The sequence below is a fragment of the Podarcis raffonei genome, chromosome 7 (genome assembly GCF_027172205.1).
Source record: "Podarcis raffonei isolate rPodRaf1 chromosome 7, rPodRaf1.pri, whole genome shotgun sequence".
In the NCBI taxonomy this organism is placed as follows: Eukaryota; Metazoa; Chordata; class Lepidosauria; order Squamata; family Lacertidae; genus Podarcis; species Podarcis raffonei.
In genome coordinates, this window is record NC_070608.1 from 28,799,577 (window position 1) to 28,822,731 (window position 23,155).

The following is a 23,155-nucleotide window of genomic DNA, read 5'->3' on the forward strand; positions in this document are numbered from 1 at the left end:
TCAATGCTCTGGCTTTTTCTCTTGGCCTGACATGGGCTATGTACTCTTATCTCTGTCCCTTCCAGCCCTGGTCTTGACAGCAAGATGCCACCAAGAGAGGGTGATCTGCAGCAAAGCAGCTACAGACAGGGTTGTTAAATTTTGTCTTGCAATGCCCCCACTTGCCATTTCCTCTCCCTACACTAGCTCATATTTTGAGATGTTTACCCCACCCACCCACAGAATCTTTGGAGAAAGGGAGGACTATAAACAATTCTGATAGATAAATAAATAAAATAGGTTTGTGAGTATTCTAAAGAAGAAAGCAGCCAAGCAATCAATAGCCATCCCTGGTCTGTCGTATTTTAGTTTATTTTGCTCTGAACACCTGCACTTGAAGATGATAAGGTTTGACGGATCTCAGCTTTTCAGCAACAGATTTGCCTATCTGATGTCTTTCACAGAATTGGATCAATATGGATACAGCCCTGAGATCCACAGCAATAGTAGGAGGAAATATACGTTCAGCTGTCATCTTCAAGTACTGCTTTCCTAGCTACATCAATACTTATTTGGATAAAGCTGATGCCAGCTGACCTTTTTCTACCCTGCATCAACAAGCTGTAATGAGCCCATCAGACTTGGCATAGCAAAACGGGGCTGACTGTTCTAATGCAAACAACCAGTGGCACTTCAGCCCATGCTTACTTGTACGTAATCAAAAAACAATAGAAGGCTGCCTTCCTAACACCCCTAAGATAGAGATTTTATGTTTGCATTCCTCCTTCCTCTGCTAATATTGACAAGCAGATTATGAATTGTGCTGACAAAATGCAATTCTTGCTCATTATGCAGCAGCCTGTACTTTCCTCATTTTTAAGAGGGCTGGGTTCAACCAGGAACACATTTTCTAACAATTCCAATCCAGAGATAATGTCTGGGATCCAAAGAGTTACTTACACTCATGAGAGGGCTTCCATTAATTCAGCGGGACTAGCAGACTTGCACTGCTTTTGCATTTCTCCTGGTCTAAGTTCACCCAACCAGGTTAACCAAAGCCATGGGTGCCAAACTCAGACTGAAACTGGTTTGAAATGGATCTAGATAGCAGATGTCATCCCAGAGAGTCCGGAATCAGTTGACAACCACTTGCTTGAGCAACTTGCCACCCACTTTACTCCAGGATAGGGTGTGTGTGTGTGTGTGTGTGTGTGTGTGAGAAAACTGATTATTTACCATGAAGGTGCTTCTGGGACTAGGGAGCCCTTAAAACACCATGGCTCTAAATTGTTTACCCCTCAACAAGACTAATTAATATGCTCTGTTAAAAAGAAAGGATTTTACCAAGCCCTTAAAATTAGACCCGCTGCCATAAGGACAACTGTGTACATATGGCTGACTTTAATATGTCCCAAAGGGCACCAGGTATTGTTAGATGATATGGTGGGAGTCTTACTTAATTCCCAAATATTCACAGATGGGTTGTTAGATGCTGCGTGCAGGTGAGAACTTGCCCTAGTCTCTGGTGGGAAAAAGCCACAATGGAGTGAATGTTAAGCTATAAATATCAAAGTAAGGCAAGGAATGGGTGACAAAGATGCCGTCATTTACTTATTTATTTTCTGGCCAGGTTCCTGTGCCAAGGGATTACAAGATGGACCCTTATTTAAGTGATAATCTTTCACCGTCATGAGGAACATACCCTGAAGACTCAGAAGCTGTTCCTAGGTAGTGTAAGTAGCAGATGAGCCTACCTGTAGAGAGCTGAAAGTGGCCGCTTGTTTCCAGGCTTAGGTCTGTATGGTTTGGGCTCTCCTGCCATGTTGATGTCTGAAAGCAAACATATTGTAGATCTAAATTAAAATGTACTGCGGGGGGGGGGGAGAGCTTGTACAAAATAATTTGTGAAATGGAATGTTAGAAGAAGAAGAAGGAGAAGAAGGAGGAGGAGGAGAAGGAGAGTTTGGATTTGATATCCCACTTTATCACTACCCTAAGGAGTCTCAAAATGCCTAACAATCTCCTTTCCCTTCCTCCCCCCACAACAAACACTCTGTGAGGTGAGTGGGGCTGAGAGACTTCAGAGAAGTGTGACTAGCCCAAGGTCACCCAGCAGCAGCATGTGGAGGAGCGGGGAATCGAACCCAGTTCACCAGATTATGAGTCCACTGCTCCTAACCACTACACCACTTGCTCTTAGCAGGAGTAACTCTACTAAAAATTCCAATCTGTTCATTGTAAATGAAACCCAATCCACACTTCCTACATTCTTCCTATGTCCCCAGCTCTTTCTGACTCTTCTGCCCACTTTGTCCTGTCATAAGATCTTCATTCTGCCTCATTCACAGGAACATTGGGAAGTTGACTTGGACCAGGTGAGAATAATGGTCCATTTCCTCCCACTTTTATCTCCTTTGGCTGGCTGTTGACATCTAGGATCTGGGCCTGAAGACATTCCCATTTCCCGCCACCTGATCCTTTTAGCAAAATGTCAAGGATTGAACACGGGAAACATATATGAGCTGACATGTGAGTCAGACCATAGTTTGATCTAGCTACACCGAACAGCAGAAGCTTTCAAAGGTTTCAGATGAGGATATTTCCCAGCCTTACCTGGAGATGCTGGGGATTGAACCTCAGACCTTCTGCATGCAAAGCATGTGCTCAACCACTGAGCCATAACCCTTCCTGGTCCTTCCACTTGGTGGCTTCACCTACTCCTCTTTGCTGCAGTTCATGCATGGAGTTCTTTTGGAGGTGGATAACTTTTTGACCCAACAGACCAGATCCTTATCTGTCCCGATTGGCTGTGGCCCAGCTAAGATAGGCAGGGAGGCAGCCCACCTGTCAATCGCCCTGACATCATTATGACATCAGATGATGAACAGGGAGTTGTCCCACCCACCAGCCCAAGTCTCTTGCACAGTGCTTGTGAAGCTGCCTGACAGCCAGCTGGTGGTTGTGTGCTTGGGAACTGCGCAAAGGGCTTAGACAGCCATATGCTCACCACTTGGGAAGTGCTGAGCACAGGGCTTGCAAATATATTTTCTGCAGAGATCAGTTGTGTTATTGAGTTCTCTGCAGGCAGCTCAGTCATGCAGTTCCTCAGCAGATGGAGGGGGTGACTTCAATCCCTTCTTTTTGCAGGGACCAGCTGTGTGATCAAGTTGCCCACGAGAATTTTGATTGCATAACCAATACAGCCGCATCTCCATGTGCCCCACACCTGATAGAGCATAGGATTTTAGGTGTAAGGTAGGTGGACACTATTTGGGAGAAATGGCCTCGCAGGCCTAATTGGGACCTTCTCAGCCAAATTTGGTCCACAGGCTGGAGGTTTCTCATCCCTGGTCTAAATGGTATACCTGACTATCATGTCACCTCTCAAAAGTTCTGTATTTCCTTCTCCCCACCCTAGACAGCTTTCAGCTGCTGCTCTATCCCAAATATTATCACCACACCAGATAAATGTGCGACAGAATTGACCCACATTTCTGAGGTACAATCCTCTCTCGCTCATTCATATTCATTTTTCAAGGTCTTTTTGGTCTCTAGTTTATCGTTTTCTTTTAGATCATTTTCTCTTCCTTCCTTTACTCTCTGAACAGGCATTGCACACTGGTGTTTTGCAAATCAAATCATACAAAATTCCAAAATGAGTTAGTTTGGATGAAGCAGTGCTTTAATATATTGACTATTCATATCACAAACCACTTAAGCCAAAGTACTCCTCATTCCATTAACTTTACGGGACTAAAGGCAAGTAATCATCTTAACTGGCTTCTACATTACCTCCAAACACTATCAGTCTTTTTGTGCCTGTGTGTTTGTGGAATTAAGGAAATTTACGGATTGCCCTGGGGATTGGCTTCCTTCAACTGCCTGCAACAACCATTTTACAAGAGGCAAAATGCAGCAGCAGATGAAACCCAGCCCAAACCTCTCCATCTCTTGGGATTATTCTACCTGGCCGTAGACACTTTCAGAGAGGTGATCCTTCGCTGAGAAGGGCAGTTCAACTTCTCATACCTTGACATAGAATTTGTAGGCCACACAGTGCCTTGTCGCGTAGTGGTGGTGGGGAGTGAGGCCAAAATTTAATTGCCCTACCCCCCAGCCCTTGTGCTGCCTTCTCAAAGATGGCTAAGTGAGGTGCTGAGCTTTGGGAAGGAGACACAAGGTCGTAGAGCACTCCCACCTTCTTCCCAAAGCTGGGAAAGCACTAACTAGGTTTTGGGATGGAGGAGGGAGGACTCTACGACCCTGTCAAGGCCCTCACACCTCCTTCCCAAAGCCCAGTGCTTCGCTTACCTGGTTTTGGGAAAGCAGTGAGGGGGCTGTGTGTGTGTGAAATGCTGTCTAGGGCCACCAAAAATGGCCCACACATTGGACCACCCTGACTCGGAGTAATATGCTGATCTAGAGCCATCCCATTTTAGCAAAAGCTGAAGGGAAAAAACTGAAAACAGACCAACAGTGTGTGGTGGCAGTGCAGTTGTGGGGGCCATCATTTCTGACTATTTCATGAAACACACGTCCTGGAGATGGCATTATCTTTTAATATAGCGTTCATAGCCGCCAAAGAAAAACCAGTAATGTCTATCTGAAAGTCTAGCTACATTCACATCTTTTACCTGCCCATATATCACCTTCACCGAGTTGTATTTTTGCCTGTCTCCCATTTCCTCCTAGACCTGCCTCATGAATGTGTTAAGGACACAGATCTATTAATTTTAGTTGAGCTTTCTTTTTCAAGAGTCATACTAAGGTAAATCTTTCTGGCAAAGGAAAAATAAATACTGTCTCAATTTTTTTATATATATACAGAGAAAATTACTGAAGAAATAGGGAAATTACATCCCCACTCTTCTGCGTACGCTTCTGCCCCAAAATTAGTTTAGGAAAAGCCACACAATATTTCTACTGTTCTACGACCAATGTCACAGTGTTAATGGACCTTCTAGAATTCACAAACAAAGGAGTAAAACTAATGTCTCCCATGGTATTTTGCCTTTATTTCAATGCAGCAGGGGCACTAGGAGCCAGTTAAATTGGGGCAACCTAACAGCAAAAGGTAAGGAGTTAAACGGACCTTCCTCAGTCAAACTAGCAGTCCCCTGCATTTTTTTATTTAGCTATCTATCGACTGGAATATGTTTTTATCCCATCTACATTTCCAGTAAAGAAAAAATATGTTAGGAAAATATGATCATCAATTTGCATATGTATGCGTAGCTTGCCCCCAAGCCTAAAATTTAGCAAATATATAGGGTCCTTCATCACCTATTTCTTTTTTTTAAAAAAAGCATTTTTTAAAAATCACAGGAGATGGTTTGTTTATTTGGGGTTTTATTTTGGTATCAGGAATCTAGGTAAAGGTAAAGGGACCCCTGACCATTAGGTCCAGTCGTGACCAACTCTGGGGTTGTGGCACTCATCTCGCTTTACTGGCTGAGGGAGCTGACGTACAGCTTCCGGGTCATGTGGGCAGCATGACTAAGCCACTTCTGGAGAACCAGAGCAGCGCACGGAAATGCCGTTTACCTTCCCACCGGAGTGGTACCTATTTATCTACTTGCACTTTGATGTGCTTTCGAACTGCTAGGTTGGCAGGAGCAGGGACCGAGCAACGGGAGCTCACCCCGTCGTGGGGATTCGAACCGCCGACCCACAGCGCCACCTGCATCCCCTTCTCAGGAATCTAATGGTACACTAAAATAATACCACAGTGAATGCACTGGCAAAGCATCCCTGCTCATCTGAAGTCCCATCGGTGACATCAGCCTATTCAGAGATGGGCGTGGTTAGGGGAAATGGCCTCAAGGACCAAACTGGACATCCTGGTGGGCAATGACTAGTCTGTGGGCTGGTGGTTCTCCACCCCCGAACCACTCAATCACACTGGGGCAACATGTCTCACAATGCTGCTGCAATGACTCATCAGAACACTGCAGTTTGCCCTATCCAAACATGCTGCCATGCAAGTTGATAGGGTTGAGCCATGGCATTTTGCTACAGAAGAGCACCGGCCTGATGCTTTTACATTATGCTAACAGGCAAATTCGTCTCAGCAAAAATGCATTGAGATGGTTGTTACACAGATCTCTTTGCTTCAGTAAAGAAAGAGCAGTCATGAGATTTCTGAAGTTGGTTTTATTATTTTCCATGCAATCTTCAGCAGTTTTAAGATAAATGTGTTATTAAATGAAAGGTCAAACCGCTTCCTCAGTTTTAAATATGTACCTGAGATGCTTTCAAAAGTATCTGTTTAAAACAGAAAATAATAACAGTAGGTAACCCCCTCACAGTATTGCAGGAAATGATTCTGGGATGTTATCACCTGTGCAAGGCTTCTGTCTGGATTCCGGAGATTGTGGACTATAATTAAAATGGAAATTTCATCCTGTGATCTTTTATTATAAATCCACTCTTCCACAATATTTTAATATGGCAATGTTAAGGTCACAGATTTTCAGCATTTTGAACTTCTAAAGCTAAGCTATATGTTGGGAAGGAGAGGGGAAAGAAATGAAATACTGAGGAACTTGACATGGAGGGGGGATCTCTGGGGTTGTAACATTAGTCTCAATATTTTTCTCCTATCGGACTTTCTTTCCATTCACAGACATTTGACCGGGTCACTGTATTCTTAGACATTTTCACATTAAAGATTTCTTTGGCATTTTCATGTCCTGTGGGAACACGTCAGCACTATCTTGATGTTTATGCCTTGCGGCTCAGCATTTATAGACTTTAATCTGTAAAACTGAACATCCTCTGGGTGTTTTTCTTCTGACCTAGCCATACCAATAGAACTGGCAATGCACTGGCAAGGCAAAGCACAGTTGGTGTCAGACTGAAGGGGAACAAAACAGGAGAGGTCAACTCACAAGAGGATTTTACTCCCAATACAATTAGGCCTCAGATAATTGCAGAACCGGGACAACATGGGGCATTTTGCTGGCCCCAGGCGCTCAATCCTTCCCATCTGGATTTGAACCAAGGAAAAGTGGGGGTGAATGGAGGTGAAGTTGAAAGAAAGCCCAATTTGTGACGTCACACGCATTATAGGTGGCCACAGGGCAAGGCTGTTAAGGCATCTTCAAATATCTAAAGGGATCTACCTATCTATCTATATCTATCATCTATCATCTATCTATCATCTATCTATCTATCTATCATCTATCTATCTATCATCTATCTATCATCTATCTATCTATCATCTATCTATCTATCTATCTATCTATCTATCTATCATCTACCTATCTATCATCTACCTACCTACCTACCTACCTATCATCTATCTATCTATCTGTCTATCTATCATCTATCCATCAGCAGTAAGAGTTGTTCGACAGTGGAATGAACTCCTTCTAGAAGTTGTGGACTCTCCTTCCTTGGAGGTTTTTAAGCAGAGGTTGGATGACCATCTGTCAGGGATTCTTCACCTGCCATCCTGCATTGCATAGAGTTGGACTAGATTATTGGGGTCCCTTCCAACTCTATGAATTGTATGATTCTATGACCTGGCAGCAACACAGAGATGCATCTACCTTTCAGGTTCTCCTATTTTTAGGAGCATGATGTTCCTAAGAAAACAGTGGAAGGATGATAATCAAGGAGCTATATACTTTCTTTTCAACACTATGAGTGAATGATGAGGGTAAACAAAGAAAGAAAGAAAGAAAGAAAGAAAGAAAGAAAGAAAGAAAGAAAACATTAATTTACATAATCCACAGAGGCACACTTGTTGGCTCCAGATCTGCATAAGGGAGCCCTTCCTTCCTTCCTTCCTTCCTTCCTTCCTTCCTTCCTTCCTTTTGCTACACCCAGACTGTGAAGCACCTTCAAAGGTTCACTTGCCCCCCACCCCCGCTTGGCCTTCCACCACAGATTAAGAACTTCTTGTTAGGAAGAGGTTTGGCCTTTATAGGCTGTACTGTACCGCCTGGCCTTCTCGCAGCTGCTGTGCAATCCTTCTGTCTCCACAGCGAAAACTCAGCAGCCAGAAGGAAGATGCTTTGCCGAAAACTGGCAACAAACTCAAATTAACATTGCTAGTAAAGATCTTGAACCAGTATCTGTGTCACACAGTGTACTTCCTGTACATGGTTGGGATAAAAATAATTTGATTGTATGGTTTGCTACTGGATCAGTATCTTCTATCTGAAAATAAGGCTGAAAGTAATCAGAAGCCTTCTTTGTTATTCCAGCTACAATTATTATTATTATTATTATTATTATTATTATTATTATTATTAATTACAGCAGGTTTTGTCAATGCCCTGCACAATAAAAGCATGGCTTCAATAGCATAAGAAATTATTTGTTGCTATCACCTATTAAAGAAATGAAATTGAACCATCATGTGAATCTGCAGGCATGATTTATTTTTTTCCACCCCAAGGAATTCTTTCATTCCTTACCTACAGGAACATAAATCAATTTCGTAAAGAGCCTGGCTAAGCATATCTTGTGCAGTTATATATTTGTATGACTTACAGACACTCTCTCTCTCTCTCTCTCCTCAGTCAAACCATTAGTCTATCTAGCAAAAAAAAATGGTAGGAGACCTCCCAAGTTCTGAACTCTGCTACTTTTGCAGGCCAAGGGCCACGTTCCATTCTGGGTGACCTTCCAAGGCCCACATGCCAGTGGTGGGCAGGTAACGCCATGCACTCATACATCCCTCTCCATCCTCTATCTAGAGAAGCAAGGGGCATGATCAGAGTTTGAGGACACATTACAGCCAGGGGGAAATTCTCATGTTGCAAAGCAGGGCCAGTGAGGAGGTGTGGTCTAGAGAGGTGGTGGGCCCAAGAGAGTTTTGAGGAGCAGATAAGAGAGGCCTGGAGGGCTTCATTCAGTCCCTAGGCCTGGGGTCCTCACCCCTGCTTCAACTGATGGAAGGGCCTGAATGTGGAGCCATACACAGGCAAGCCATTTGGACCCCACCACTACGCCCCCACTTGAGGAACTCCAGAAAAGCAATTTACAATGTGCTCCCCAGTCTGAAAATGGCTACCAAAATAGCTTTGTTTGATCATACTGAAGGAATGGTTTGGATTTCGTCCTCTCCAAGTCCCCAGGCAAGATATATGTTTAGGAATAGAGTTGTGTCAGAATTTCTCAGAACAGATTGCTGCATGAGAATTATCATTTTCATGCCTCCCTCTTCCCTGAAGAGTGCAATTTTGCATAATATGCTGTGTCTCTCTATTTGGTGGTCATCTCCCCACTCCCCCCCCAAAAAAAAACATGCTCTACAGCAATGCTGTGTCGGGCACTATGTGCTGCTACTGCAAAAAGAATAAAAGAGGGAGTAAGACCCTTAAGAAAAAGAGAAAAGGCTGCTGTTGCTGTTGATAAGCACCCTTTGCCCCCAAAAGACTGTTGAAGAATTTCTCCCTTGGGAGAATATTCAGTAAAATGGTACCCCTCAATTCTGCAACAAGCAAATAGCAAAATGAAGTACAGTTGGACTTTGTATTTAATAGAAGGGTTCAGTGAAGAGGTTGGGAACTAAAAAGAGGACCAAGTCATGTTGCTAACACATAAACTATTTCAGTTTCATGTTGTTGCTTTGAAAGTGCTTAGTATGGTTATTAGTCAGCACTCCCCTTGCAATGTGTGATGAATCATGACAATGGCAGACACAGTTGCTCCATCTTAAACTAGGACCTTGTGTAATTGCTGTTACCATTTGTTATCTAATGGATGGTGTCAGCCGAGCCTCTTTTCAAAGAATAAAGTGCTGAACAAGTGTAGAAACAGAAATGTGGTTTACAAAAGAAGACTGCCTTGTCTTTTTGGATGTAAAATAAAGTAAAGCACGGTAACAAATGTCAACATTGGTACAGCTGTTTTGGAGCCACAGTTTATTTAAAAATGATATTTGGGCCAATTCTATATGAATCATCAAATGGAAGCTGAATGTTGACAGACAATTTAGTGCAAATCTATCTACATTATACTTAAGTTATATCTGAACAAATCCAGAAAGAAGTTTAAAGTTATATAAATTGTCCTTTTTATAGTGATGTTTTATGTGCTTTGTTGCTATTGCTTATATAAAGATGAGAACATTCTTCCAAAGATTACCTGGAACATCACCTCCAGAGGTACCCTGGTTCATCACTTTGTTGCGTGATAATGGAGTGGATGATGGCCAAAAAACTGAAGTTCAATCCAGATAAAATGGAAGTTCTGCTGGTGAATAGTTCACCTGCCCAAACTAGTGGTGTTCTCCCTGTGCTGAACAGTGTTATACTTCAAAGTATAACAAGACTGCAGACTGCGGCTCATTGATCCATCTTGTGATGTATCCATCTGGGGTGCGAGTTGCCTCTGTAGCACTTGGTGTGGCATTTCTGTTCTCTGTAGCAAGAGCTCAGGCAACAGCTGCAGTTCTACCTGGATACATATAGCTTGGCCTCAGTGTGACCCATTCCCAATTATTACTGATTAAATTTGTATACCACCCTTCCTCCGAAAATCACAAGTCAGCACACAACATAAAAATACAAAATGAGAACACAAAATACAAATAAAACAAAAGCAAAGCATTAATGGTCATAGAATGTTCAGTGAAGCAAAGGCCTGGTTAAAGAGAAACGTTTTCACCTGGTGCCTAAAGATATGCAAAGAAGGCACCAGGTGAACCTCCCGGGGGAGAGCATTCACCAAATGGGGAGCCACCGCTGAGAAGGCCTGTTATCGTGTTGCCATCCTCCAGACCTCTTGTGGAGCGGGGCACATGAAGAAGGGCCACAGGTGATGGCTGCAGGGTCCAGGTTGGTTCATATGAGGAGAGGCAGTCCTTAAGTCATTGTGGTCCTGAGCCACTGAAAGCTTTATAGGTCAAAACCAGAATTTTGAACTGTGCATGGAAACTGATTAGCAGTCAGTGCAGTTGGGCCAGGATTGCTGTAACATGCTCAATCTGTTCTGGTCTGGTGAGCAACCTGGCGGCCACATTTTGCACCAGTTTCTGAATTGTCTTCGGAGACAGCTCCATGTTTAACACATTGCAGTAATCTAACCTAGAGGTTACCAGAGCATAGACAACAGACTCCCTTTGAACTCTATGATTCTATGATCTCTCTCAGCTCATATAGGCTGCACAAGGAAAAATCATTGTAATATTCTGCCACCCTATGTAGAATCAATAATTTTTAGAATCAGTAATTCTAAAAAGATGTCATTTTTACAGAATGATCTATAGTCAATAACTTGAGGGGTTTTCCCCTCAAAGGCTTTTAAATAAAAAAGAAAAGAAAACACCAAGCACCTGTTTTTCAAAGGAAATTATGCTCATTTCTAAACTAATTACTGCTGTGAATAAAAAATAAAGAAGTCCTTTATGACAATGAATGCTACAATTTACCACTGATCTACTGCTTTGCAATCGCATCTAAATGAAGGACGATAAAGCCTGACAACCTGACAAGATTGTCTACAGTCCCAAGAATGAAATAGTCACTGAAGTATAACTATCTTCTTTTTTTCCAAGCAGTGGTGAATGGAAGACAGAACTGTGATGGTTCCGAACTGTGCCTGTCTGGACATCACCCAATTTGGTATGATGAAGGAGCAGGTTTGGGCCTATATTTGGATACCATTGGACACCATTTTGAATCAAAATGGCTGACTGAACCATTCCAAACTGCGCTGATTTGGTCACCTCTGAAGATACTGTCACCCAATTTGGTGCGACAGTTCCTGAGAGGGAGCTGCAAGTTTTGGATGCCGTCAGCTGCCATTTTTAATACGATGGTGGACGGAATCATTCCATATAGCACTGATTTTAACCAAAAACATCAGAAAATAATAGTGTTGTGCACAGGATTCAGCCGAAGCTCAATGCTTTAACCAAATCATCCATGCTTTAACCAAATTGGGTTGAGACAGCCCCAAATTGCCTTGTGTCAGGCTGCCTGGAATGATCTGGAGTTGTCAGGGGGTGAGGTGTTGGGTGGGTAGGAGGATAGGCACGTAGCTTCTGCAAAGAGAACTGTTTGCAAGAGGGCTTTCAAACAGCCCCCACTTTGGCTGCATGTGCCTTTTTCCCACAGAGCAATCCACACGTGCAATAAAACTGGTTAGGAAATATGCTAGAGGTGCAGGCCACAGCAGAATTGAAAACAAGGTGGCCAAGGCCACTGAGGTTTCAAGGTAGGAATGGTAGATCTAATCTGGGGACCAGCTGGGTGGAGAGGAAGAGAGAAGAACTGGCTACTGCTCCAATGCTGGACCAAAGCTGGGGGTTGGTAGACTTCTCACCATCTGTTATGGCCATGGCGATGGTGACAGCTGATGTAGGAGTTGGGGGTTCTATTTGGAAAGAGGAATGATCTGGGTCCAGCTCAAGCAGTCACTTTCCACAATATAGCAGCAGTCACGTAAGTGGAAACCAAGAGGTGGCAGCATCAGTGATGGTGGCAGGAATGGTTTGGGACCGAACTACACAAGCAAATCATATTAAAAATGTTTACAACAGCAGCAAGCTGAAAAGTGTATGCTTTTTTATTTCTTTTCTGGTTGTGGCCTTAATTATTTCTGGTGGGCTCCTGAATGCTGCTTCTCTCCCCCCCCCCCACAATCCCTCAAATTGCACAAAACCAGAAAACTGCACAAGCAAACCACAGAAAAGAAATCTACACCAGATATTGCACAGCAATCTGAAAAGTGTGTGCCAAGAATTTCCAATTGCTTTAATTTCTTCCTTGTTGATCCTGGCACACTCCTGAACAGAGGAGTGACGCCTTACATTCCCCTGCCTCTTTTGATCCCTCAGATTTGCATAAAACCAGAAAATTGCAAAAGTGTGTGGTAAGAATGTACAATTGCCTGACTATGTGCTTTTGTGCATTTTCTGGATGATGATGATGATAATAATAAAAATAATAATGTGCACAGTTATCTGTGTACATGCCCTGTCAGCACTTCATCAGCAAAACAGAACTAAGAAATTAGAAGGCAGGGACAAATGCAAAAGGCAGCACATACTAGTATGAATGGGAAAGGCCAAAGTTGTTCCTCATATACAAATGATTGCGGGTGTGGACTATTCTGGCCTAATTCAAATGGGGGAAAGTGGATTCAAAGCTAAGTAAAATGCTCAAATGTGGACAGTTAAGACTTACAAAACAGGGCACTGAACACATTCTGAGCCTAGGAATGTGAACTGATCTCACAGTCAAATTATGTTCTTGCAGGCAAACCTACCAGGACCCTGAGATCATCTTCTGAGGCCCTCCTTCACGTGCCTCCACCTCGAGAGGTCCGGAGGATGGCAACATGAGAACAGGCCTTCTCTGCAGTGGCTCCCCATCTGTGGAATGCTCTCCCCAGGAAAGCTCGCCTGGCGCCTTCATTATACAGCTTTAGGAGTCAGGCAAAAACATTCCTTTTTGACCAGGCCTTTGGCTGACCTGATCAACATCCTATACCCTTTTAAAATGTGGCTCTTTTGGGGGGGTATTACTGGGTTATTGTTTTTACTTTACTTTATTTTAATTTTAATTTTATTTTATATATTGTGATCTTTTTTGTGAACTGCTCTGAGACCAGGTATAGGGCGGCATATAAATTCAATAAATAATAATAATGGACAATCAACGGCTACTAGCCATGATGGCTATGTTCTCCCTTCTCTCTCAGAGGCTGGATACCTATGAATACTAGCTGCTTGAAATCGCTGGTGCACAGAGTGCTATTGTATTGGTGTCCTGCTTGCAGACTTCTCAAATGTATCTGTTTGGCCACTGTGAGAACAGGATGCTGGAGCAGATGAGCCACTGGTCTGATCCAGTAGGCTTTTCTTATATTCTGGTTACCCCATGCTTCTCCACTTGTGGAGAAAGCACTTTGTTATAGTTAAATAACTGGGAGTCAGGCTCCCTTTTGATCTACTGCAAATCACCCAGAGGTCTACCAGTAGATCCTGATCTACAATCTGACACTCGTGATCTACATGATGCTGGTAACACCCAGTATGTGCGCACATTCACAGCCATATAAGCTGTGTAACATCCCCGAGAGAGAATTTAATAATATTAGATTCTATAAGATACATTTTACAATTCCTGTTTTCATTATTAGTTGCCCAGTTCTTCCAAGCAACAGGCGGGAACATGGGGAGGCCAGGATGTGACCTTGCAGGCAGGGAAAATCACTGACGTAGGAGAGCAGGATGTGGCAGACACAAATAAAAAGTATAAAGTGCTTATGTGTGAGGGAGATAATATTACCCAGTGCTTGTGATGAGAAATCTCTGTCCAAACTCATTTACAACTCTGTCAGTTTAAGCCTTTGGGACACCGTCTGAGGAATACAGACACCATTAATCCTAAAGTTACATTTGTTTGCGGGTAAGGTGGTTACGTTATCATTCTCAAATTGTCAACAGAGCTCAACAGCACTTGAATGCCTGCTTTGCACCACCACTGCAGGCTATAAGTGCAATTATCTTTTCCTACAAAGGTTGCAATTATCCATTTTTTTAAAAAAGCGAACACAAAACAAGCAATAGAAACCATCTGAGAAGCAAGCCAGTAACCATCTCTGGAGGAAAAGAAATGAAGGTGAATGAGATTATTGTTTTTCCCTTCAATTTAAGAGTTTCAATTTCCCTTGCATGACAGGGTCTTTTGAAAATTATCATCTCTGGGAAATTATTTTTTTAAGAGTTTGCACATAGCTATGAGCCACAAAATTAAAAGACAGCTGTATATTGTAACCACCCAAAGGGCTGTTGTTTTATGCTACAGAACCGGTCTCCTGATGAGTAACTTCTACCCAGAGCCTTGTATGCTCTGACTTATATATCTGGGTCGTGCTCAGAATTTTATCTAGTGCTACCAGCCTTGCAATACTCTTGTTCCAAGGTGTGGTCGTCTGTAGAAGGATTTCTTGGACAAGTTATTGTTGTTGTTGTTGTTTTAAACCCACAATCTGGGAAAAGGGATCTTCTCAATTTCCCCTAAATGACCTGTTTAGGATCAGCAATGTGCAGACTATTTAGGGTGAATGGATTTTGAGCATGCAATATCACTGGCAAAGCTTTTTTTAAAAAAAAGAGTTATTATATTGTGCATGTATTTTAGACCCACTTTGGTGGCTTTTAATGTGTCTTTACACATATGCATTTTCACATGCATATAACATTCAGGTTTTTGGAGGCCATTTGGTGCCCGTTATCACATATTGTTGGAGGGAATTCCAGAGCTTAACTATGCACTGTGTGAAGAAATCCTTCGTTTTGTCTTCCCTGAATGTTCTAGAATTCAGCTTAATTCGCTGACCCTTCGTTTTAGTATCATTTCCCCAATTTCTGCTTTTGTCTTAACTGAAAAGCCACAAACATTGTAAGCTTTTCTCCTAGGGGAGTTTTTCAGGCTCTTTGATCATTTTAGTTGCCCTTTCCTGCACCTTTTCAAGCTCTACAAATGACCTTTTTGAGACGTACAAGGTTCAAATTGTCCCTGCTCCCCATCTCTAACCTTTATTATGTAGCCTGAATACAGATAGGCTCTTAATCAGTACTAAAATGTGCCCATTAATACTAGATTGGGCCAATTTGTTCAGGAGTAGATCCTGTTCCGCAAGAGCAAAAGCAGAGAGTGACTCAAGAAAGGCAGCATAGATTTCTCCTCACTCCTGCAAGGTGGCAATGTACAAAATGTTGTCCACTGTATCCAAACATCCTCCACAGATGCCTGACCTTCTTTTCCTCAGAGTTGTTCATGGAAGCAGATTCTGCAATTGGCTTAGACAGTGGAACTGTAGTGGCAGGTTACATCTAATCAATGAGCATTTTATTTTTCTGTCAGCCACGACTCTTTCTTTCTCAAGTGTCACTTGTGTTGGAAATGTTATTAAGATACAGGAAATTATTCAAAGCCCACTAAAAAGAACTGCTTCAGCTATCTATTCTGTTGGGGTTTTTAGATACAGAGCCTAGTTATTTTCAGTCACGCAGGTGTCAGTTTGTTAAAGGCAATTGTTTTGGAAAAGCCAATTATTCTGAGCGCTGTATATAAATTTCAATCCTCACTTCCAATTTGCATACAGCTGCGGCAATTCGTACTTGCATTAGTTAAAATTTAAGGTTACTTCTCTGATGGCAGCCAGAGAAGTTTTAAACCAGCTTGTGTGAGCTGTTTATGAATCAGATTATTAGGTTTTCCAAACAGCTAATGTTTATCAGCATAATAGAGACGTAAACAGCAGTTCTGATGAGCTTCACAAATGGTTGGGTCTGACCTTTTCTTCTCTTTTAAACCAGAATTCACTTTTGTATTTCAAGAAGAAGCATAAAGATTAGGCTAGTAACAAAACTGCACTAAATAAGAATTTACATTTTAGGACAGTTGCAGAAATATATTATTTTGTGCATGAACACCAGCAATTCCTGGGAGAGGGGTGCCATGTATTTGATTTGTCCACCTGGCTCCTTCCAGATGTTATGGATCACAAGACTCACTATTCCAAAACACCTGGAGGAGATCAGGTTGTTGAGGGTTTAAAGCACACACCAAACAAATTTATCTTTTGCACAAGATGCATTTCAGCCTTATCAAACTTTTTGCAAGTTGCTGGACATACAAAGCTGGCTCATACATAGTCAATGTGATGTAGTGGCTAGACTAGGAAGATGTGGGTTCAAATTCCTGCTTGGCCACAAAGTTCACTGGGTCACTGCCTAACCTACTTCACAGGAGGGTGGACCATGCTGCAGGCCACCCAGAGCTACTTGGACGAAGGGTAGGATCAAAATTAGATAGCTAGATCCGTGGCTTGACTATTTAGCTATCTACCTCAGCTTTGTTGTCTCTGCCCATCACTCTCCAAGCTCTGCTTCAAGTAGCTTTTCTTTGCCAGGGAGGAAAGAATGCAAGAAGATTCCTGATAGGTCCTCACACCAAAGGCTTATCTACCATCCTGTTCTTGCAGTGGCTAAGCACCAGAGCCCGTGTGGGGTCCACGAGCCAAATGTGAGTGCAATAGCCCCCTCCAGCTGCCCTTCCCCAGAAACTACAGTAGTATTCAGAGGCATGCTATCTCTGATTCTGGAGGTAATCTACCACCCATAGAATTAAGGAATAAGGTGCCTCTGAGCACATGCTTGGTCCAGGAGGAGAGAGGGAGAGTATTCCATTGTGCAAGGAAGCTTCCTTGTTCTTGCTATTGATTCACTGCAAATCACCCAGATATCTACCAGTAGATTCCAATATACTTTCTGCCCACCCTCTGCCTTAGAAAATCTGAACAGCATCAGAGAATGGTATCAGATAATGCCTAAAGGAAGCGTGTATGAGTTGTGCTGAAACCTGACAGCCACTGTTTAAAACCATATAATGGTCTGATGTGCCACAAAGTTAAGGGCACAGTAAATCAGGAAAATAAACGCTGAAGCTATTCTTCCTAATTAGTGAATGTCTTCACAGTGCTCTGGTTTGGGGTGGTTAAAATGTCACCTTGTTTACTGAAATAAACCAACAATTAAACTTAATGCAATACAACAGAGGAACCATGACTACTTCAGGTATTTGTGTGACACATGGGAGCACTTAGCACCTCAGCTCAGTGCTAGTGTAAAGAGGAAATCATAGCTTACCACCTTCGGGGAATTTCTTTGAAATGTGGAGAATGTGGAGAAAACCTGGCAGCGGTGAATTGCAATTCACATTGAGCATCAGAGCTTGTAAGAGGAATAAGAAGTTCATTGTTTTGAATCACAGCAAAGCTCAAGGTCAAACAGGACAGAAGGTCCTGTTTCCAGTATTAACGGGAACTGGCTAAATTGCTGGTCTGTTCTTCCAAGCTACCTGTCCTACAGGGAAGGTGGAAACCAAGGGAAGTATCGAACTGCATGAGGTTGCAGCCCTACAACAAATGAGCCCGCTTAAGGATCTGATGGGAAAACAATCTGACTATTCAAGGCTGAAGCTTCAGACACAAAGCCTTCTTTTGTAAGATGAACACACTTCATGGGTGTATAAAAAGCAGGGAGGAAATAAAATTGGAGTTTCAAGGTCATTTCAAAGGACAATGGAAATAAAACCCAATCTGGAGCACAATGCCATCTTGACCACACAATGATATACAAGTATGTAAGCTAGATCCGATTTTAAGTCTTCCAGTAGTTATCCCCCATTATACTGACTTGTCATGGCCCTGAAACAGCATTAGCATCAAGATTCATTTCCTCCTACAATACCTTGAAGGGTATTTCTTCAGCAATTTTTAATACCTGTGACTTGGATGATGTTTTCCTTAAAATGGTCTGTATTGCAAATACAAAATCTACATAGGCTAGAATTCACATTTAATTTCTCTTTTACACTCTCTTGTGCTCTGGTGCAGTTAGATAATTTTAAACTCTGGACTTAGGGCTTATCCTAACCTTCATTTGTCCCAGTTCCCCAGGGAAAACCCACAATTTAGTGCTGAATCTCAACCAATGGCAATTGGGTTTTCCAGAAAGTGTTGATGGACCCTAAGTTTCTCACTTTAGGAAGCTTTCTCTTTATATGGTAATGTATATTATTCAGTGGAGCCAGGCAACAGGATGCATGACCCCCTGCAAAGCAAAGGAGGTTCCTGAATAATCCTAAAGGTGGTCCAGTGGTGCTATAGCAATGACCAATAATAGCAGAAAAGGAAGTGAGTCACCATCCATCAACGCTCTGGCTGCCGGCCATTTTAATTTTAAAACATTTCTGACCCCTGGAAAAGGTGGTGGTGAGTTGAGCCAATCAGAGGACAATTTTGGGTTCTAGGGACCAATGAGAGAAATGAAGAGACTCATCCTCACTATGATGCACTCAAATGACCCTGGAGTTCTGAGGTCATTGATTGGCTGAGCACACTGCCACTCTCACACGGGGATCAGAAATGCTTCAAATTAAAATGACAAGCAAACTGCAGCCTTGGAGGATCTGATAATGTGACACTTTACTAGGCACCATGCACTAGCGAACCTGTCATTGAAATGGTTATTCTGCCACTGAGAGGACCATGAAAGATTAAGAAGAAAGCACAGGGGGCAGCAGTAGGAAGAGAAGAAAAGTGGGTGATCTGTGTGAGGGCCTGTGAATGTATCTTATATGGTGGCTCCCCAAACCTGGGAGTACCTCCAGTAAGATGAGGCAATGCTATGACAGACTGGAATTTTAACAGAAAGGATTTCATTACGACTAAGGTTATCCTGATGTGGCACCAACATGTCAATGTTTTGTCACTGTTTATTTATTTCAGCACCCACCCCTGGCATACGATGCATCTCTCAGGGCAACTTGCAACAATAAGAACATTAAATAATCAAGGACAATAAATAAAGCAAAACAACACTATCCAAAAATTGGAGACAGGCTCAGCTCAGCAGATTGAAAAAATAGCATGCCTATTGGTATACGTAACTTGTAGCTCAGAATGTGGTGGCCTGTTCCCCTATCCCGTAACATTTTGGCAGGTTATCCACTTCTGTCTGAAGAAAAGGAAATAAGAGTTTTGCAAAATTTGGACATGATGCACATATTACTAGTGGATGTTTCATAGTTGTATGGTATCCACCAGGCACCACAGATCTTTGATCTCTGATGGGCTCAGTGGCGTGCTTCAGCCCTTCTCCGTCTCTTGAGCTGCTCTCCAGAAAAGGAGGCTATAATGCAGTAATTCTGAATGACAATAATGAACCTTGCTAATGGCTTTTCCTTACATAAATATGGTGGTCACCTCACAGGGCTCTTTCATCAGCTGAAACTACCTGAAATATTACAGACTTCACACAACAGGTATGGTTGACTTTGAATCTGGAACATCTGCTTCCTACATTTTATCTTTCCCACTTCAGTCCCAACAGCTCCAGTGAAGCTGCTCCAGCCTCAGCCTATCTCTGTTTGAGCCTCTAGCTTTCATCTCTCTTCCTCCGAACTGCCTTTGAAATTTAGTTTTGGAGTACAGTGTCTGCCAGAATGCATTTCTGATTGAGTTTAGGCTTGCCAGCCCTGATTCTGCCAAGGTTGCCTAACCCTCACAGTCCTGAGTCCTGCCAGCGTAGTATTTAGTGGTTGCAAGAAAGAAAAAGGTATCTGTGATATCTAATGCTCCCTTAACAATTATCTCAAAACTCCCTTTCTCCGTTCTGCTTTCAGTGCCTAAGTCCTTATTCTGACCTATCTAAACCTCTAACCAGTTTCCATACATTTGCAGTGTAGATGCTGCAGAACATCTGTGCCATGTCAGCTTAAAGGCATGGATCAACAGTAAACTAGTAGCACAGCCAATTCCACGGAGGTATCAAAAAGTAGACACCTCTGCTGGGAATGTGGAAAAGGTTAATGGCTTTCAAGAAGTGCCATATTTTCCTCTCAAGGGTTCCTTTTGTTGTTGTTGCATGGAGCAGAAAATCTCTCTTTTTCTCCTCTCTCCTTCAGATGCCTGCACACTTTCTGCTACCTGGAGAAGCTTTTATGGGAGGGAAGCATAAATAAATTTTTAAAAAGCAAATCAAACCCAGTATTTAACATCAGACAAAAAACGAACAAAGCGCAGTTGCCTTATTTGCTACTGACTATGAATGCCTTTTCCAAGTTATAAATAAATACCTTTGTAATACTTTTGTTTCTTAACTCCCCTCCTCTCCAATAAGCATAGGAGCTTAAAAGCAGCTTTCAAAAAATAAGTGCAGAACCACCCGTTTTACAAAACCCACAAAAAACCCCCACCCCAGGCTAAAATTATTATTATTTATAGCAATGCCAACAGAAGTTATTTAGGGCTGCATTTATGACAAGCAATGCTTCCCAAAGAACCTTGAAAGCAGGTATGCTTTCTCCTTCCTTCTGAAAACCTACCCTAGTGGGGAGTTGCAGCAGAAAACACTGAATGCCAGACACCTGTAAGACCTGAGAGATGTGTTTAACCTTTAGAACAGAAGCTTCTTATTCTACCCCCGCTCCCGTATGTTAGATCTGGAAATGTTCAGCACTGGGTATCTGGATAAGTAGGCAAAGGCACATGTCCCTTTACTCTGTACCTGGTGTGCCTCCACCACTGGTTTGGAAAGCGGTGTGCACAGCACGTCAATCACAATCCACATCTAGTCCTTGGAATATACTGCATTAGATCTGCCTCCCCACAAACTGAGAAGAGGAATGACTTAGCTGTGTTTTAAGCTGTGTTTAAGCAGCCACAACCTCACAGATAACCATTACTCCTTCTCCCTTGAACTAGAATTAGTACATTCCTGATATGCAGTATTGTGGAGCAGCAAAGTGACCCCAATAAGTTCCAGCCGTAGTTTGTGAGTGTCCCTCTGTATGTAAAAATATGTGTTAAATAACCAACCTAAAGTCTAGGGAACTGCTGCAATTAAACCCAACATACTGTAGCTAGAGCTAGAGAAGGGTGCATAGCCGTTAAGTATCTATTATTCCTTCTTCTCTTGCTCTCCCCAACTTCAGTGCCTTTTACGCGCCACTCTTTCAATTTTGGAAGGAAGAGAAGCCCACAGTAGCATAGAGCTTAGTTCCTTTTATTTATTTGTTCTTCGTTACATTTTTATCTGTCCCCTCCTCAAAGGAGCTTATAATCCTAGAATTGTAGAATTGGAAGGGACCCTGATGGTCATCTACTGTAGTCCAACGCACTGCAATGCAAGAATCTCAACTAAAAAAACCATGACAGATGACCACCCAACCTCTGCTTTAAAACCTCCAAGGAAGGAGATTCCACAACCTCCTGAGGGAGTCTACTCCACTGTTGAACAGCTCTTAGGGCTGCGTACATTCCACCGCCACCAGCATTTTCAGTTCATTGGGTTAACGAACAGTGAATGTCAAGAGGTTGCCCAGTGAGCTTTGTGGTGGAGTGTGGTCCTGTATGCAATGTAATTAGAAACTATGAATCCTCCTACACAACATTTCCTAGAATCACTAGTTTGAGGGTTGATGCCTTCAAATGAGTGGACTAATTTGATTTTTCTCCTGTGTTTTCCCAGTCCAAGTCCAACACTCTAAGCACAGCTCCACAAACAAGGAATAAATCACTGCTGTGCTTCAGCCTGTTACCAAAATGTCTTTAAAATAACATGTGTTTAATTTCAAATACTCCCTCACACCCCACAATATCTTCCAGCAGATCTTGGAAATAGTTACAACCATTACTGTTGGTTGTGTTTATAACACTGGAATGGACCCAGAAAAATCACACGCTTCCAAATGTTCATTTTTCTTCCACTTAGGATTTCTGTTTTCTTCTATGTACTATGAAGCATGTAGGATAAATTAATCCCTTCTGTAATAACCACTTTCCAATTGGCATAATAGCCAGTTATGCAACACTAAAGTTTATTGATGCAATGTAATTAGAAACTATTAGTCCTCCTACACAACCATTCCTAGAGCCACTAGAGTAGTTTTAGGACTGTTGCCTTCAAATGGGGTGGGACCAATTTTTTTCTCCAGAGTGATAAATCAGCTCTTCCCTTTCTCTTACACACTTAAAAACAGTTTCAGTTACTTAAAAGCAAAAAGGAGGATTGATGCAAAGGGGTAACATTCACTTAAATGGGTGGCAGGGGGTAGAACAAGTCAATTCTGTTGCCATTCTTGGGGCGGGAGGAACTCAACAACAACAAGGATAAAATGACAGCTGAATTGTGTACAACTCTTAATTCACAGCGGGTGCATCTCTTTTTTCTACCCTCTCCCAAATATGGTGTAAAGAGGAAGAAAGCAAATTATATCTCATCCTCTCAGACATTCCCAAACCGAAGTTGCTTTAGGAACCCCTAACACTTTGGATTTGTTTTAAAAAAAAAAGTCAAGGACTTAAAGCTGAGGTGTGATTGTGTATATGGAAATTGCAGGGATTCACAAAGAATAGGTTATAGCAAAATTCTTATTAATAGTATATTTATGTTTGCTTGTGTTTTATCCTCCCCCTTTTGTCTTCCATCTGTTTTACAAGATAATTCCCGCTTTAGTCCCACCTTTCTGTGTGCGTGCAAGAGACTGAAAGGGCAATTCTCTGGAAGTCAGAGGCAGAACTTCTATTGATTTTGATGCTGTTGATGATTACTGCCTTTGATCTTAACTACACTACTGCGGGCTTGACAGCTTGAACCCTACAAGTTTGTTAATTTAACTCAAATGTGCAAACCTGGCTA

At 42.3% G+C, this 23,155-nt stretch overlaps 2 protein-coding genes across 8 annotated transcripts in view; one reads left to right on the forward strand and one right to left on the reverse strand.

Annotated features, from left to right (window-relative positions):
- RBIS (ribosomal biogenesis factor) overlaps window positions 1–23,155 on the forward strand; it is a 158,831-nt gene that overhangs the window by 120,217 nt on the left and 15,459 nt on the right. The window lies entirely within an intron of this gene.
- Window positions 1–23,155, reverse strand: part of RALYL (RALY RNA binding protein like) — a 242,517-nt gene that overhangs the window by 36,628 nt on the left and 182,734 nt on the right. For all 7 annotated transcript variants that reach the window (XM_053395750.1, XM_053395752.1, XM_053395749.1 and 4 more), the window contains one exon: window positions 1,734–1,809. In XM_053395750.1, the coding sequence (XP_053251725.1) occupies window positions 1,734–1,809 (76 nt within the window). The remainder of the gene's footprint in view (window positions 1–1,733; window positions 1,810–23,155) is intronic.